General features: G+C 37.2%; 5 protein-coding genes and 1 pseudogene across 5 annotated transcripts; 3 read left to right on the forward strand and 3 right to left on the reverse strand.

The window, feature by feature from the left end:
- Nucleotides 1-817: 817 nt before the first annotated feature.
- On the reverse strand, nucleotides 818-3,119 carry LOC110420536 (L-type lectin-domain containing receptor kinase V.9-like). Its single transcript, XM_089784257.1, has one exon. It carries the CDS (start codon nucleotides 2,908-2,910, stop codon nucleotides 898-900), a length of 2,013 nt encoding a protein of 670 aa, XP_089640383.1. The 5' UTR covers nucleotides 2,911-3,119; the 3' UTR covers nucleotides 818-897.
- Nucleotides 3,120-4,239: 1,120 nt separating this feature from the next.
- LOC110420660 (L-type lectin-domain containing receptor kinase V.9 pseudogene) lies at nucleotides 4,240-6,183 on the reverse strand (annotated as a pseudogene).
- Nucleotides 6,184-6,494: 311 nt separating this feature from the next.
- LOC110420502 (glucose-induced degradation-like protein) lies at nucleotides 6,495-9,163 on the forward strand. The gene is made up of 8 exons (XM_021433848.2): nucleotides 6,495-6,804; nucleotides 6,998-7,053; nucleotides 7,290-7,433; nucleotides 7,954-8,027; nucleotides 8,176-8,230; nucleotides 8,298-8,360; nucleotides 8,455-8,582; nucleotides 8,845-9,163. The coding sequence occupies exons 1-8, from the start codon at nucleotides 6,759-6,761 to the stop codon at nucleotides 8,921-8,923; spliced, it is 645 nt and encodes a 214-aa protein (XP_021289523.1). The 5' UTR covers nucleotides 6,495-6,758; the 3' UTR covers nucleotides 8,924-9,163.
- Nucleotides 9,164-10,001: 838 nt separating this feature from the next.
- CYCD7;1 (CYCLIN D7;1) lies at nucleotides 10,002-11,621 on the forward strand. Its single transcript, XM_021434241.2, has 6 exons — nucleotides 10,002-10,256; nucleotides 10,371-10,457; nucleotides 10,559-10,657; nucleotides 10,757-10,961; nucleotides 11,130-11,263; nucleotides 11,357-11,621. The coding sequence occupies exons 1-6, from the start codon at nucleotides 10,002-10,004 to the stop codon at nucleotides 11,594-11,596; spliced, it is 1,020 nt and encodes a 339-aa protein (XP_021289916.2). The 3' UTR covers nucleotides 11,597-11,621.
- A 610-nt stretch (nucleotides 11,622-12,231) lies between these two features.
- On the forward strand, nucleotides 12,232-13,086 carry OHP (one helix protein). Its single transcript, XM_021433531.1, has 3 exons — nucleotides 12,232-12,421; nucleotides 12,518-12,640; nucleotides 12,836-13,086. Exons 1-3 carry the CDS (start codon nucleotides 12,278-12,280, stop codon nucleotides 12,902-12,904), a joined length of 336 nt encoding a protein of 111 aa, XP_021289206.1. The 5' UTR covers nucleotides 12,232-12,277; the 3' UTR covers nucleotides 12,905-13,086.
- A 129-nt stretch (nucleotides 13,087-13,215) lies between these two features.
- NDP1 (Tetratricopeptide repeat (TPR)-like superfamily protein) lies at nucleotides 13,216-16,619 on the reverse strand. The gene is made up of 12 exons (XM_021433530.2): nucleotides 16,301-16,619; nucleotides 16,030-16,162; nucleotides 15,864-15,937; nucleotides 15,727-15,773; nucleotides 15,508-15,634; nucleotides 15,337-15,381; nucleotides 15,053-15,257; nucleotides 14,901-14,962; nucleotides 14,691-14,791; nucleotides 14,064-14,118; nucleotides 13,941-13,982; nucleotides 13,216-13,684 (listed from the first exon to the last, which is right to left on the reverse strand). The coding sequence occupies exons 1-12, from the start codon at nucleotides 16,491-16,493 to the stop codon at nucleotides 13,506-13,508; spliced, it is 1,263 nt and encodes a 420-aa protein (XP_021289205.1). The 5' UTR covers nucleotides 16,494-16,619; the 3' UTR covers nucleotides 13,216-13,505.
- Nucleotides 16,620-17,180: the final 561 nt, after the last annotated feature.

The following is a 17,180-nucleotide window of genomic DNA, read 5'->3' on the forward strand; positions in this document are numbered from 1 at the left end:
AATGTTTCTAAATGAAACATGCCAACATAATATTACATCATTTCTTAGTCTAATTTCTAGATAAAAAAGAGAAACATACAAACGCAAATGTACATGATGAGTATACAAATAAGGGTATAATTTCTTGAGATAATACAAAGAAAAAATTAAAAAAATGATAGTTTTAATTAAAATTTTGGGATTTCCTTTGATTTTAAGATAAGAAAATATTGTGACAAATTTGGTACCTAATCTTTCTTCTTCTAGATTTCCTAATTGTGTTTCTTTTGCTTTCTCTTAAATGTCGTTTCCCTCTTGGAGCAAGTACATAATGTCAAAGCCTTAAAGTTCATCAAATGTCTTTTTTCTTATGAAAATATAACTTCTATTGATGAAGACATCACCCAGAAACAGAATCTATTCCAGCTGAGGTAGTTCCAAACCAAATTAAGCTCAAAGCCCTCACCGGGATTCAACCCTGGCAGGTTAGCTAAATCATTTGCCTCTCTCCTAAACATTCGAAGAAATACGACTTTGAAAAATTAGAAGCTAGAAAAAGAACTTCCTTAATCAAAACAGAGTTTGTAATTCGCTAATCTGAAAGCATCACTCACACTAAATTCTAATGTTTGCCAGTTCAAATACCAAAATTTTTATTTTCTCTAATACCGCAACACAACAACAACAAAAAAATCAGCATATCCAACTTGATATCTTAATCTCATATCGGATATAAATATGATTGTTGAAACTCGAAACTTGAATTTAAACTTTTGCTAATTACATAGTGATCCTTGAATTCGAGCAATAACATTTAACTAGTTTAAAACGTGTAATAACTGATATAAATCTTTATATAAAGAAAAAAAAACTATAAATTAGTCTAATAAAATTGATTCATTAGTTATAGTATTACAGTCAACGACCTCTAGATAGGAAAGATTCAGTGATAGTAACTGATGCTCTAGTAAAATCGTTTGTCAATGATGCAGAATGATCACTGGACTCTTCGACAAACCCCGAGCTCTGAAGAATTACATCCAAATTTTCAGGGAATGAAGTTTGGCCTTTCAGATACAAGATAACTTGTGACATTCTAGGCCTAAGTGCTGCCACATTGTGCGAGCAAAGTAGTCCAAGTTTCAATACTAGATCGATTTCCCTAACCTTGAAGTCATTCTCAAGTTTGGAGTCCGCTGTCTTTAAGATATCACCTTCCTTCCAACATTTGAACACCCAATCCACCAAATGCACTTCTTCAGCTGATGCTCTTTGCTTGATTGGCCTTCTACCGCAAGCAACCTCCAAGCAAAATGCCCCAAATGCATAAACATCGGTGCTTGTATTTGCCTTGCCTGTTTTAGCAAGCTCTGGTGCCATGTAGCCAAAGGTGCCAGCTACATGCGTAGTTTGAGGATCCTGTGCATGTTTGCTACATCTTGCAAGCCCAAAATCACCTAATTTTCCATTAAACTCCCCATCTAATAACACGTTGCTGGCCTTTATATCTCTGTGAATGATGACTTCCGCCCACCCTTCGTGTAGGTAGGCCAGCGCAGAGGCTACATCTTTGATGATGCTAAATCTTTTATTCCAATTAAGAGTGGCCTCTGGCTGGTTGTAGAGGAACTTGTCAAGACTGCGATTTGGCATAAAATCGTAGACCAAAAGGAGCTCCTCTTTACCTCGACAATAGCCAAGGAGTCGTACTAAATTGGGATGTCGCAGCCTTCCGATTGTGCCAATCTCTGCAATAAATTCTTTCATCCCTTGTTGAGATTTGTGGAAGATTCGCTTCACTGCAATTTGGACTTTTGATCCGGGTAATTCCCCTCTGAAAACTTGACCGAAACCGCCTTGTCCAAGAAGCTCCTTTTCATTGAAACCTCTAGTTGCTATGAATAAATCCTTGTAAGCAAACCTATGAGGTCCGAATTGAACCTCCCAATCTTCAAGTAACTCAACAAATGTGTCTTTCTTTCTTCTCAAGATAAAAATGACAGAGACAATAACTGCCACAAAAAGTACTCCAGCTATTGACAGTCCGACTGCTAGTGTTGTTTTCTTTTTCCCAGATCTTTCAATGCTTGCACTTGGTACCGATGGAAGTTTGGCCAGATCAAGATCTTCTGCTTTCCCATCCATCTGGAAGCTCCAACCCAAAACATAACTAGATGCTGTAAGTTGACCAGTGGCGGAAGAGAAACCTACGTACATTTGATCCAAAATGAACGGTGACAAATCCATATCCACAGACAATAGCGGTTCTGGCTTACTCGTGTTAAACCGAGATAACGTGACATTAAGTTGATGCTTTGCACCATCATATTCCACCCAAAGTTGTCCCCCTTCTCCGCTCGCCAGATCAACAGGGCCCAATAGACCGCTATCAGGGACATCGTTTGCAGAAGTTAAATTCACTGACGATAAGCTATTGATATCAATCCCAACGTGGTTTCCATTAGGATCACCAAATTCTTGGTTTTGATACGTATCAAGCTCGACGGAAACAATATGATTGGATGGATTTCCATTATTTGTAAGATTGAATAGACCTAGATGTTGGCTAGATGCAACCCCTTGGCCTGATATAAACTCCTTGGAAGGAGCAAGCACAAAGGCCATACCGTGGCCACGAAAATTCCCAGGGACCATAGCAAACACGAAAGTGGTAGAGAAAGAGGACGCATTAGTATTTGATGAATTCTTGAACCTAAACGGGACTGAATAGAAAGCGTGGCCAATCTTAAAAGATTCATTGTTAGTAAGTCTGCAAAGACCATCGGAAACTTCTGCTACGCCAGCCAGTTCTAAGCTCTTATTCTGGCCAGATACCAGTCCTGAACTGAATCCATTGAAGATGAAACCTTCATTGCTTGAGGCTGCCACTTTGATTAAAAAAAACAGCACCAAAAAATCCTTAAGGCACATGACTGGAACTCTCTGATTGCATTTTTCGTTTGAATTGATAAGTTTAAGCTCAACAGATAGAATGAGAATTGAGAAACTAAGAAGTAATCAGCAGGCAGTCGTTGGATTCCTCGCCGGCATAGTGGACCAGATTTTCTGCAAGACAACGAACCTTCCATCAGGCATGGCGTCTGATCATATTAATTGGTGCAAGTAGACTTTTCTTGATACTTTTGACATTGTTGTTTTTGAAACCTTCCATATACTTAATCTTTGAAATAGAAAATTAAAGTTAAATCTTCTTTTTCTTTGAAGACTTTTCTTCAATACTATCCAAATCTATCCCTTTGTTCCTATTCAGTGTTTAATAATTTTTTGAACAACAGACTAATTGAGAGATTTTTTTTCCATCCAATTAAATTTTTGGGACATTTTAAAACTTCGTCAATAATCTCAATGACATGATCATGTTCTCTTCTTTATTTCATAGAAAGGCTTTATGTAGTTAAGACTGAGATTGTAGTTTTAGTGCATATGTACATATACACAGGGTATCGGTCGAATACTGTTTCTTTTGTACGTAAAAGGGTTCCATTCTATACAAATGAATCAAAGTTAATTTTCAAAAAAAGAGAGAAAGTTTTAGTGCATATGTTGTTGCCCCATAAAGGAGGAGCAAGTTTTGTAGTGCTGCAAAGATAGAAATCAAAAAGAAAAAATAAAAGAAAATGAATAAAAAGAATAGTAATTTTCACTTACATATATTCCTTGTAATTTTAATTTTTGTCTACGAGATATTTTGTGGTTTTTTTTTTATTAACATCCATGGATAATTCTATACCCACTAGATATTAGGCTATTAATTTTAGTTAATAAGATTGCAAAAATACCCTTAAATGTGAATAAATAAGTTAATTTTGAATTAAGGGTGCTTAGATAATTTTATTGAATAAAATTAACAGTTTAGACATTTACTATCAATGGAAACATATGCCTCTAGGATCAACGAAAACATAGGTTATTCATAGTGTTAATTGAGAAAAAAATATTCAGCTACTAATTGGAGCAAAAGAGATATCATAGCTATCATTTGAAAAAAATTAAAACCACAAAGAATACAAATGGAGTTTATTCTAAAAAGAAAAGAAATAGATTATAACAAAGGTTATAGTCTAATGGTTTCCTGTGTCCATTTAGTCCAAGCTGTGCCTAACATATGAGTTTGCCACAATCTAATTAATACACTAAAATGAAATTATATACATAAACATGTAAGCTGTAAGCAATCTGATTACTTAAAACAAGCATTAAGGTGTTACTTCTGCATATCTATATGTTATCCCTGTGACATCAACGCCCTCTAGATAGAAATGATTCAGTGATGGTCATTATTGCAGTAGAATCATTTGTCCTTACTGCAGAGTAATCACCGGGCTCTTCCACATACTCCTGAAGAATTGCATCCAAACTTTCAGGGAGTGAAGCTTGCTCCTTCAGATACAGGATAATTTCTGACATTCTTGGCCTGACTGCTGCCACCTTGTGCGTGCAAAGTAGTCCAAGCTTCAATACTAGATTGATTTCCCCAACCTTAGTATCTTTGCCAAATGTGGAGTCTATTGTCTTCAAGAGATCCCCTTCCTTCCAACATTTGAAAACCCAATCCGCCAGATGCACTTCATCGGCTGATGCTCGTGACTTGATTGGCCTTCTACCACAAACGACCTCCAAGCAAAATGCCCCGAATGCATAAACATCGGTGCTTGTGCTTGGCATGCCTGTTTTAGCAAGCTCCGGGGCCATGTGGCCGAAGGTACCTGCTATATGAGTGGTTTGACGAGCCTGTGCAATGTTGCTACATGTTGCAAGCCCAAAATCGCCTAATTTTCCATTCAGGTCACCATCTAATAGCACATTGCTGGGCTTTATATCTCTGTGAATGATAACTTCCGTCCATTCTTCATGCAGGAAGGCAAGCGCAGAGGCTACATCTTTGATGATTCCAAATCTTTGATCCCAATCAAGCGTGAACTCAGGCTTGTTGTGTAGAAACTTGTCCAGACTACCATTAGGCATATACTCATAGACCAAAAGGAGCTCGTTATTAACTCGAGCTAAGCCAAGAACTTTAACTAAGTTGGGATGCCGCAGCCTTCCAATTGTGCAGATCTCTGAAATGAATTCTTTCGTTCCTTGATGAGATTGGTGAGAGATTCTCTTCACAGCAACTTGGACTTTTGATCCAGGTAATTCTCCTTTTGAAAACCTGGCCAAAACCACCTTGTCCTAGAAGCTCCTTTACATCGAAGCCTCCCGTTGCTACGAGTAGATCTTCGTAAGGAAATCTATGAGATCCGAATTGGACCTCCCAATCTTCACGTATGTCAGGAACTGCGGCTCTTTTATTTTTAAATGCTAAGAAAACCATGGCAGATATTGTAACTGCCACTAAAAGTACACCAGTTAATGACAAAACAACCGCTAAAATGACCTGTTTCTTCCGAGATTTTCCCAGGCCTGGTAAAGAAGGAAGTTTGTCAAGATCAAGGTCTTGAGCTTTCCCTTCTATCTGGAAGCTCCAACCCAAGACATAAAGAGATGATACTTGTTGACCAGTAGCAGAAGAAAAACCTACGTAGGTTTGTCCTAAAATGATTGGTGATAGATCTATATCCATTGATAGCAGAGGGACTTTTGGCTTACTTAAATGGATTGGAGACAATGTGACATTCAGCTGATGCTTTGTTCCATCGTATTCCACCCAAATTTTTATCCTCTCCCCGCTTGCAAGATCAACATGCCTGGATTCACTACTTCCAATGGAAACGTATCCTGCATGAGCCGGTATGGCTGACGTTAAGCTATTGATATCAATTCCAACAGGGTTATCATCAATGTCATCAACTTCCTGATTTTGGAACGTGCTAAACTCGACTGCAACAATATGATTGGACGAGCTCCCATTATTACCAAGGTTGAACAGCCCTAGACCCTGGCCCGTTATAAATTTCTTGGAAGGAGCTAGCACAAAGGCCATGCCATTGCCCAGATCTGGGGCGATGGCAAACACGAAAGTGGTAGAGAAAGAGGAGACACTTTCATGCCAAAGGCTCAAAGGAAATTATGGGTAACAAAATGTTCTTGCACATTCTCGAAATCTATCATTTTCGTATTTAATTTGTTAAATTTTTGGAAAAAAATAATATTGCTGGTCAACATTAATGCATCATTCCTAAGGGTTTATCTTGTTAGACCTCACCTCAAGGTCTCTTTCGTTCCTTTTTCTCCTTTCATTTAGAAAAAGACTTTGAACATGTATTTGTCATCCAATCAAAATTCTCATATGAATTCATTTTTTTTAATAAGTATGTACGACTTATTATCGAATCAAATTCTTACATGCTTTTATAAATAATTTTAAATTTTAAAAATTATAAAAATAAAATGTAAATTATAGATAAAAATATTAAGATAATTCGGTAACCCTAAAAGTCTTTTTATTTTTTTTACTTAATCCCAAATTTTGTATTTATTTTTTCTTTTTTCCCATCAGCAAGATTTCTCTTTTATTTTCAAAAAACATATTTGAATTCGTTTTCTAAATCATACAGACGCACTTATCACTGAGTCAAATTATCGAATAAGTTATAGTTCTACAAGCATTTCTAAGCTTTGGAAATCACCTTAATTATACACCAACAAAATCAAATTGCAAGTATGAAAATATATGGGACGGGTCGGGTTTGCTTGAACGATAAGATAATTGGGTAAACGGGTTTTACTAGGATCTTTTATAATCCTTCATTTCGAGCTTATGGATGATGATCAATTTCATTTCCGGATGTTAAATCGTTGAAAATCCAGAAACAATGCCTGTGAGAGTCGCGGAGAGCTCTGCACCTTCCCAAGTTTCAGGTTTTTCCTCCTTCTCAAAGCTATCTCTGCCTTTTTTCCCTGTCTTTTTACTCAATGGCATTAGGGTTTCGGTGATGGCTGAAAATTTTTAGGAATGTTTTGCTCTTAGTAATATGAATCTGTTTTGGGTTGTTAAAGTTTCTGTCTTTTTTTTTTTTGGTTTTATTTTTGATATGTTTGTTTAACTTTGAAGGTACAAATTCAGGAAATACTTCACCCCCAGCTTGTACACTTTTGAGTGTTGGACAGGTCGATGCAATTTTCCCCTTTCTTTTGATTTTAGAAATTAATTTCTTGGGATTTTAAGATTTTAATTGTATTTCTTAATACCCATTTGAATAAATTTGTAATTTTTTGTGTTCTAAGTGTTTGATTTTGGTTTAGTTTTGATTTTAGTTGAATGAACTTGTTGCTGACTATGAGTGGAACTTTCTGTAGACTATGTTTTAGTTCTTGAGTATATGACAGCATAGTTTGAATTGCAGGCATTTTCTGGTACTCAAAATGTTTCTAGTTTACAAAAAGAAGAAGCTTGGAGAGTTAATGTCCGAATTCAAGGATGTGATCTCGAACATGGGTATCTATGCGGTACCATGGAAGCTCTAAATGTTCCTATGGCCGATACACCAGTAAGTAGAATGTCTTTAATCATCTGGATAGGTTTTGAAATGTTTATCTGGGATGGGAGGCATCCTCTTAACTTTTGTAGTGTAATGGCTGTTTAATTAAACAATGTTTGATGAATCTCCACCATCCAAAGCTTAAAGATATAACTGTAACATGTGCATCGTCATCTAATTTGGCTGATGATTTTGCATCCGTCTTCTTTTCTTATTCTCCATGGACATTACCTGCCAAACCTTTCATTTTCTTAACCTCCTTTGTTATCAGTTATCATTATGATATACACAGGGGACATTCATGCATATGGTTTTACTTTAATACGAAGCCTGCAAGATATGGCATGTGGTAATAAAGAGATATTATGCATTTTTCTTTTCAGATTGTAAGCGGTTGTTATCACTTCTGCAATTGTTTCCTAAATGCCTCCCTGTTGTCTCCAGCAAAATATGGGAAATCTAGCCGAACTGCAGAAATTTTGATCTTACTTCCTATAGCATTCGTTTTTCACTTTTTGATGTTTCTCAGGTCGTAACCTTTTGGGAGGGGGAGATTGTTGATACAAAGAATTATACTTTCTACACTGGCAAGTGGGAGGCATCGTATGTTTCTTTCTTCGTTTAGTTTGACAATTGGAACCTCTTTGCATAAAATTGGTGATAACCGATTAGCAATTCTTTTCATGGAAAGTTGGGAACAGTTAACATGACTCATATACTCCTTTAACAAGTTTTGTAAATTTTTTAACAGGCCAGAGGATGATAAAAGGCATTGGACAAAGTTTCCATCTTTTGCACCACTCTTGGTAAGGAGTTAGAACTTGTACCCTACATGCAGAACTGTGCTGACTTAGATGGCCCTTTTCTTTCCAGAATCAAGTAGAGGTTGATGGTGGGAAATCTTTGGACCTGAGTAATTATCCATACATATTTATGGTAATTTGATCTCATTTATTTCCTTAAATTTCTAAGAATTTGTTATACATTGACTGATAAGTGGTAACTTTCTTCTTCTTTTTATCTGGTTCAGAGATGGAAAGAGCAATACTTTGTAAATGTTGGAACAGACTGTGGGCTAACCATAGCTGGGTTTTATTATGTTTGCTTCTCTTGTAGCGATGGTTCTATCAATGGTTTCTATTACGATCCTAATAGCAGGTATGTATATTTCGTCATGGCATTCCATATCTTAGTTAATTATTTAATTACTCTTAACTCTCTTCTCATTCCCCAAATAATATGACAGCCTGTAACTATGTCAAACGCTTGATCACTTTTGGTTGAGGACCAGAAGATTTAATAAACTAGATGATACTATACCACTTTGTATTGAAATCATTATGTTCGTCTCTATTTCCATCTCCTCCTATCTCTTTTGTGTTCAATTGGTTGACAAAATTGTCCTCAATGAACTTTGCAGTCCATTTCAGAAGCTCGAGCTGAAATCTACCAATGAAGGAAGATCGGGATTCAGTTTTTCCTCATATGAATTGCAGTAAATAAGAATGTAGCTTGTTGATTCCAATATATATTAGGGCAAACTGAATTTCTCTTTTTTGTATGCCAAGTTGTCATGTCGCAACAGGAGAGACTTGTGTGAATGTATTGCAGTGATCACCTGGAATCTGAAATTGTGATCTTTTTTGAATTTTTTTTTTTTGGATGAATGTAATTTCGTGAGCACTATATAAGAGATGTTCATTGACTTTTATCAATATGATGCTTCATGTATATGGTCACCTCATGCTTGCAAGCTGCTATTGATCCCATCTGATTTTATTATCAAAACCGTAGCTTATAGTCAAATGATCTCTATGAGGCATCTTGAAAGGGTATGAGGCTTGGCCTTGATGTTAATTGGTTAGGCACTCCCAGCATGATGTGGGAAATTCATGCTGGCTTGAATACAAGCTAATGACAAAGTCCACCCTTCCAGTGGCTGGATTGAGGAAAAACCAGTACGGATACTGTTAGTTGGCTGTGCCGTTTCCTGTGCCCGTGCCGTTACTGCGGCCTTATGATGAATTGAGTCGAAAGTGGAATCGTGGCCCCACGAACAACTGGCAACCAAACGTGAAGTGAGACCCACTGCTCTCTCTAGCAACTTTCTCCCACTCCGTGCCAAACTAAACTAGATTATAATCAAGGGCAGCGTTCTTTCCCGATGTTTAAGGGGGGGCTGCACATTTATGAAACGGGCTCAACCATCCTCGTGCGCTCACGCAATTGGTTACTGCAACAGTAAAAAAAAACAATCCCACCAGCATTTACCCCTCTTCATGAGGGACGTCTCCTTCCTTTTATGTCATCCCCTCTCCCCCCATTCCTCCATCCAACTACCCCACCATCACCTGGAGAAAGCCTATAACTTCCCTAGAGCCCCCTAGCCCTTTCTGGCTCTATCTTTTCACTGACCTGTCGTAATTTGTTTAGTACCAAAAATGGAACGTACACTCCAAGGTGACTATCATGTCAGAGTCAGACCATATCCCTAGTGGCATTGTCGTTGTCATTTCCAGAAATATAAACTTTTGTACTTTAGTAAATGATTTCTTTGTGAAAGGAAAACGAAAAGCAATGGAGAACTTGCTTTGTGATGAGGTATGGCTGTCAAGTCCCGGAACTCCTGACCATAGCCATGATGAACGTGAACATTGCATGTTGAAGGGCTATGCTGATTCATTTTACACGACGAAGGAAGACTCTGAGCAGGCTTTTGTAGTATGCCTGGAGAAAGAGTTCAGTTACATGCCTGAACCTGGATATCTAGATCATCTTCAATCTAATAATTTGGTGTTTGCTAGGTTTAGAGCGGTTCAGTGGCTTATTAAGGTTCATTTTCTTTCCTCCTGAAGATATTTTCTCCAAGCTGCTGATTTGAATTGGTTTTACCCAAAAAAAAAAAAAAACCCAACCTGTTTAATTTCTCTCATTTATATTTTTCAGACTTGTACTCGGTTAAATCTCTCTGTTGGAACTGTTTTCAATTCGACAAATTACCTAGATCGTTTCCTATCTGTGGTTCAGTGCCATGTAAGTGACATTTGAATTTCAGGTTTTTTATTCTTCTGTTAACATTTCAACCAACATTTTTCAGTTTAAACATTAGCTACTTTTTACACGTAACACTGTAGGGATGGGAACATTGGATGGTCGAGTTACTATCCGTAGCATGTTTATCCATTGCCTCCAAGTTCAATGAGACCTCCCTTCCTTCCTTGGATGAACTTCAGGTGAATAATTGATATTCTCTGATGATGATTCAGGACCATGATGTGTTTTCTTGAAAATGAATATAATTAACCAGTTGGCAGTTATTGTTTTGGATGAAGATGGAGGACTTGGACCATTCGTTTCAATCAAGCACAATCCAGCAGATGGAACTGAAGCTGCTGCAAGCTTTAAAATGGCGTCTTGGATCCACAACAGTCTATTCCTATATAGAGCTGATTACATCGAACATCATCTGTCTCAAATGCAACCTTCAGAAAGAGTTGATCAACCAAGTTACCAAGACGCTTCTCAGAGCTGAATTAGGTACCATATGCTTCCCAGCCCTCTTTTCTTTATCTTTTGCCACCTGCAACAGCACAGGATGAAAAGAACAAAAAGAAATTCTAGCTAGTAATAAAATTTGGGACTTTTGTTGAATGATTCTAATGAATCTTTGTTGGCCACACTGAGGGTTAATAGTCAATGGTGCAGATATCAGGTTGCTGCGCTATCCACCCAGCGTTGTTGCAATATCTGCTCTATGGTGTAGTCTAGAAAAGTTATTTCCCTTATCATATAATGTCTACCTCACCAATATTATGAGGCTCATGAACCAAGATCACGAGGTAAAAATATTAAATTCCCAGTTTTTTCATATGTCGTGTGAAATATTTCTGGTTTACTGTTCCATTGGTAACTTAAAAAATCCAAATCAGCAGGATGATATTATCAAGTGTCGTAGGATAATGAAAGCATGGTTGGTTGATCCATTCTACAGCTTAAAAGCTTCTGATGAGCAATCCTACTACTACCCTTCGAGTCCTGTGACGGTCCTGTCCATGGAGCGGATTGATCATCACATCAATGATTGCCGAGTCGATCTCTCACTCTTCACGATGCCAGGTTCAAATGCCAATTGTGAATCAATTGCAACAAAAAGGAAGAGAGAAGAAGAGTAGATCCTAGAAATGGGATTTGACAGTCGAGGAGAACCATCATTTGGTCGTACAATAATGTTATATACTTTCCATTTTCACTCGTCTCATCCACCTAATCTTGTTATACAACTCTCAAAATTACGTGAGTTTCCATGTGATGAGTGAATGCTGGGTAATTATATCTATATATAGAAAAGTTGGTGTCAGATTTAAATTCGTTGAAATCATGCAAAGAACCAAATACAGTGCTGAAAATTCCGTCTCAGAATACATATTTTCAACTCCCTGAAGCTTATAAAGCTTTTCTTCAATGGATGATCTCATGGACAGCAATTATATATGACAGATGAACCCCTTTCCAACCTTCTACATGAGTAGTTTTATGGAATGATATTTTCATCAAATTTTAAGATTCGAGATAAAATATCTCAAAAATAACGAATATCATACCTGTTATCATCTTAAATTTAGATAAATTTTTTTAAAAAAAATAAAGAAATTCTATGTTCTACATCATCCCGCGAATAATTTATTCGAACCGCAATGAACTGTCTGCTTGGAACAGTAGGTAACAAAAGCCCGACAACCACAACCACACACTCTTACATGTGGGGGACCCAACGATTTTTAAGGATGAAGTAGAGATAGCAAAGAGAAGCACGCGATCGCTTTGGGTTTGGCTTGCATTGCAGACTGAAAACAATGGCTACTTCTTCACTCATTTCCTCATCATTTCTTCTCACCACAAAGCCCTTAACAATTCAACGCCAAAACCAACTCCATAACACGACGAGTTTCAGGAACCGAGCACCCTGCAATGTCCAAGCTGCCAAGCTTCCTCCTGGGGTACGTTTTCTCATGGGTTCTTATTTTTATTGCCAAATAATGCTTGGTTTTGTTCATTATGAGAAAATTTTGTTTCTGCAAAAACCAATATTTCAGGTTATAGTACCAAAAGTACAGCCAAAATTCACCGCACCGTTTCTTGGATTTACGAGGACAGCTGAAGTATGGAATTCCAGGGCTTGTATGGTTGGATTAATTGGTATTTTCATTTTAGAACTGGTAAGGTTTCTTTCATGTTGCTTCATTCATTAGTAAGAGTAAAGCAATGACACAGATAACTCTCTCCGTCCGCCTTCCTTTGACCTCCTCTCCATGGTACAATCACGGAAGATTTAAGGAAGCCAAGCTAACGGCAGTTTGGGTTTTTGAATTATGGTGATGGTGCTTAATTCTGTGGGCTTTTGGGTTTTGCAGATACTGAACAAGGGAATACTGCAGATGATTGGGGTAGATGTTGGGAAAGGTCTTAATATTCCTCTATGAAGATTCAGTAGTTCAAGAAGACAAGCACGTTAGCTCAATCAAGAATGGAGCTTTATTTAGAACAAGAAAACGCTTTTTTTAATTTTTGTATTAAAAATGAAAAACACACAATTTGTGCTCCATATGTTAACTCTGTCCCAATTCGATTATGATTTTAAGTACGCCATTTTCCTCGTGTTCAAGCTTCAAATTGTTGTCCGTTAATGGTTTGGCTTGCCAGATGCAGTACTCTGCCAAAGGAGATGCCAATGGCTCAGCAAAAGAATTATACTTTTCTTCTTTATCAATAATGAAAAACAATGGCATTGTTGTACGAACTGTCAACAAGATTGTATATCCTAAAACATGGTCATCTCACATTAAATTATAGGTACAGCCGTTCAAAGATTCTTCTCCTGCACACTGCATCATTTTACACTCTGCCGAATTGAACTTATTACCGAGGATTCTCTGGCAAACCTAACCAAATGAAGAAACTACAGAATGATCTAAGATTCCTGTCCCGGCATCTACAGGAGAATTATTGTTTCAGAGGATCAGAGAAATTCTCATATTTCCTTTTAAATAAAGCATATTCGTGTTAGAACAAGCACAAGATGATCTACAAGACTCGGCTAATTCGAGCATCTATAACTGGCACCTTATTGGAAGGTTCTGAGATGTCCAATGCGTCAGCTAGTGACATGCGACGGTTTCTCCATGCAGCTTCTGCCCATGTTTTCATTTTCTCTCCCTCCGTCTTCCTGTTCTGTTGAACACAAAGTACTTCTGCATACCCACCTGCACAATCCACCAATCATATTACTGCACTAAACTATGGACACAGATACATACTCAGAGCCCCTTGACATTGAATATAAACGTCTTGTTGGCATTCAGTATGCTCAACTTATATCATATACTGCTGCTGTATGTGTTAAATGCTAGTGACATCACATCAAAGTTAACTGGGGCATATCATGCTGAGATTATTATCCGCACGGAATATAAAGCTAAATATATAAAATGCAAGAAGATGTGAAACATTTGACCATACCTCTTGCAAGGGCTGAAATATCCCTTCGATCAAGTTTTGTCTCTGCACCACAGCAATCAAAACATGAAATAGTTTTTCAATTGCATAAACATCCGGCAAGAGAAATATTCTAATGTTCCAAACCTTTAGACTCCAACGGTGGTGCTTTCAGAAACTCTAAAGCCCTCCTGTAAAGTCCCTGCTAGTCACAAATCATCAAAACCATTACACCATATAAGCCCTTGGATAGTTTAAAACAACAGGCTACTATAACTCAAGAAAAGTGCATCACTATCTTCTTAAACAAATTTTAATCATAAACAATCTAGGATCAGCTACATGATCTTCCTCCATTTCACCTGGTTTATGGCCATCTTCTCACTAAGATGCAAGATAATATACAAGCAAACTAGCAACATTCAAACATTGAAAGGCAGGTAATAGTCTTGCATTAGCCAGGGTGGTGCATCACACTTTATTCTTTTACCGTTCAGGTTTCTCTCTAATCAGAATCCACCTCCATTATAAATTTTTCTTCTTTTTTCACTGGATTACAGTGAGTACTCAAACCTAGTCCCTCAACCCCACCTTCCTTCCTCACTTCTTTATAATTTTCAGAGAGAGAGAGAGAGAGGGTAAATAAAAGCAAAATAACTCGGGAGATTTGTGTCCTAGAACTGACCAAATCATGCAAGACTTCAGGAACCTGACAAATAAATACAGGCTGATGAAGCAGAGCCAAACTTAAATACACAAGGCGAAAAGTCTGACCTCTTGAATTAGATGAGCACTTGAATGCTCTTGCCTTGCTTTGGTCCGAAACATGAGAGCTATGCATGTTAAGACAAGACCAACCTTGGGATGATGAGAGCCTGTATGAAGTCAATAAATAACAGGGAAAATCATAACATCATTTGCCAGCAGAATCAAAAACAAAAAACCAGATTTTGTGTACATTATCATAAATCCAAAGTTACGCACCAAAGTATTCTTCTGTTTTAGTTAGTGCCTTTGTCAATATCTCCTCTGCAGCACCAAAATTCCTGAATCACAGGTTGTTGCAGACATCAATAAGAAAGATGCGTTGGAACAGATAAGGAAACAAAGAGATAAACAAGTAACCATAAAGTCACCCCATGTGTGACTCAAGTTGCCCCAAGGCAAAGGTTGCAGCAAGCAACACTTCATCTGGAGCCATATTGCAAACTGCTAAGGAATTTGTGTCGCTAAAATCTTCCTTTCTTAGAACTCCTTCAATTATTTTTTGGTATAATTCCTTGGCCAGTGAAAAGTTTTGTGTGGCGTGTAGAAATTCTCCATACGACAAAGCAACAGTGCCTGCATATCCCAACAGTAATAATTATGCAAGAGTCTCTTCTATAGCCAATTAGCAACTGTTAAGCTACAAGATCCCCACCATTGCAATCCTCATTATCTTGGAGTCCTTGAAAAAATGATGTGGCTGCAAAGATGCAGGTTAACATTTAGTAAATAAAATCAAAGAGACAGGGTTAACATTCAATAATTAAATAAATCAAAGAGACAACAAAACAATGAACCAAAACTAGGACAAAGTCTTTAGCTTCACCTGACTCAAGGTTACCATTGACAAGCTCAACTAGCCCCTTCACTGCTTTGGCACGAGCAATGCTTTTTAAATCATCTTTATCAAGAAGTTCTAAGCATTTATCTGCGAGCACTGATGAAGTATCATCCTATATAGGGAGAACCATCTCCAGATAAATTGAAATCATATATGCTATATGCCATTAGTTTCAATTTGAAAAATGATGATTGAGTAACCTACCTGGCCCTGCTGCAAATAGAGACCGACAAGAGCTTCCGTAGCAGCAACTATACCAATTCAGTGAATACCGTTTTCAGCATCGGGGTTACGAAGAAGAAAAAAACTGAAAAACCTTACTAAAATAGTAAAAATTTTACCTCTAACACCCAAGGAAGATTGTGTTAAATCTTGGACTCTACGGAGCTTTTCAATTGCTTCTTCAAAACTTCCTCTAAAACCAGAACCATTACCAGTTCTCTATCAACAAAAAAATTAATAAAAAAGGAAAGGAAAAAAAATGAACAAGTTTAAAAAAAGACATACCTTTCATACAATAAAGTAGACATTGCAAGTAACACTGTTCCAATAGAATTTTGAGCAAATTGACCATCACTTTCACTTGACTGAGTAGAAAGACACTGCTCCAATATCAGCATGCCTTGAGCATATGATTCATCTGCAAAAACCAAACACTCAAAATTTAAATAACATAGTTCAATTTTTGAGCAAAGCACAATTAAAAAGAAAAGATAGAAACTTTAATTGATAGCAATTCAGAAATCGGAATTTTAGTTAAATGGGGTGGTTTTAAAACCTGATTTCTGGGACCTGGCATGTGAAAGAGCGTAATTGATCATCTGAACAGCAACTGGGTTGGCACTGGGACCATTGATTCCATCGTGCAGGAATCTCAACGGCTGCGATGAAGTTCTGGAGATGTGTCCCATTCGGGAGTTTCGACAGACGGCAATGGCCGACCTTGATAGCTTAGCTGCGGCGTGAATCATCGCTGCTGATTATTGTTCTTTGCTGCTAAAACCCTATAGTTAGAATCCGAAGGGTTTTAGGACTTGCTAGAAATCTGACGAAAACAAAAGCTAGCCGGAGTTCCTGTTTTTCTCTTGCACTACCTTAATCACAGGTGCTCTTCTACGTGTAACGTGTTCTTTTCAACACGACACCGTTTCTAGCTTCAGGTTTTATTTTGTTTTGCTGAGATATTTTATCTTTTTATATTAATTAAATATTAAAAATAAAAGAATGAGAAAAAAACTACGGGTTAGAGCTAATTAAACCTAAGCTAAACCTTATTAAGCCACAACTGTGTATCATTCATTCGCAAACTTGTGCAATGATTAATCTTCTAATCAACTGACTAATCATTATTAGTAATCCAAAGAATGATGGGTTTTAACTTTGACAAGTATTGTGCATCTGTGCATATCTGATTCTAAACAACAATTGTGATCCATACGGAATTTTTATTTATCATTCATTAACAATAATTATCATGCCTAAGGATCTACAATAAAAAAATTATAGATTAAGATATACGTATTTAAACAAAATAATTCAAGAACCTTACCTTTCTTTTAGAGATTAAAATACAGATACAAGCAACGCAAAAACGATTCAAATTGTCTCACCTGTAAAGGATTCAAGCTTTTTTCCTAAAATTGTTTTGTTTTTTTTTT

This window comes from Theobroma umbraticum, unplaced genomic scaffold, assembly GCF_002168275.2.
Source record: "Theobroma umbraticum cultivar Fairchild unplaced genomic scaffold, ASM216827v3 scaffold_86.0, whole genome shotgun sequence".
Taxonomy (NCBI): Eukaryota; Viridiplantae; Streptophyta; class Magnoliopsida; order Malvales; family Malvaceae; genus Theobroma; species Theobroma umbraticum.

What these genes read in the sequence shown, in the direction of transcription:
- LOC110420536 (XM_089784257.1), bottom strand. Translation starts at nt 2,910, where the DNA reads ATGTGCCTTAAGGATTTTTTGGTGCTGTTTTTTTTAATCAAAGTGGCA.
- LOC110420502 (XM_021433848.2), top strand. Translation starts at nt 6,759, where the DNA reads ATGCCTGTGAGAGTCGCGGAGAGCTCTGCACCTTCCCAAGTTTCAG. An exon ending in CATCTTTTGCACCACTCTTG is followed by an intron (nt 8,231 to 8,297) that starts GTAAGGAGTTAG and finishes TTTTCTTTCCAG; the next exon opens with AATCAAGTAGAGGTTGATGG. An exon ending in ATTATCCATACATATTTATG is followed by an intron (nt 8,361 to 8,454) that starts GTAATTTGATCT and finishes TATCTGGTTCAG; the next exon opens with AGATGGAAAGAGCAATACTT.
- OHP (XM_021433531.1), top strand. Translation starts at nt 12,278, where the DNA reads ATGGCTACTTCTTCACTCATTTCCTCATCATTTCTTCTCACCACAAAG. An exon ending in CTGCCAAGCTTCCTCCTGGG is followed by an intron (nt 12,422 to 12,517) that starts GTACGTTTTCTC and finishes CCAATATTTCAG; the next exon opens with GTTATAGTACCAAAAGTACA. An exon ending in GTATTTTCATTTTAGAACTG is followed by an intron (nt 12,641 to 12,835) that starts GTAAGGTTTCTT and finishes TGGGTTTTGCAG; the next exon opens with ATACTGAACAAGGGAATACT.
- NDP1 (XM_021433530.2), bottom strand. Translation starts at nt 16,493, where the DNA reads ATGATTCACGCCGCAGCTAAGCTATCAAGGTCGGCCATTGCCGTCTGT. An exon ending in AGATAATGAGGATTGCAATG is followed by an intron (nt 15,258 to 15,336) that starts GTGGGGATCTTG and finishes TGGGATATGCAG; the next exon opens with GCACTGTTGCTTTGTCGTAT. An exon ending in TAAAACAGAAGAATACTTTG is followed by an intron (nt 14,792 to 14,900) that starts GTGCGTAACTTT and finishes GACTTCATACAG; the next exon opens with GCTCTCATCATCCCAAGGTT.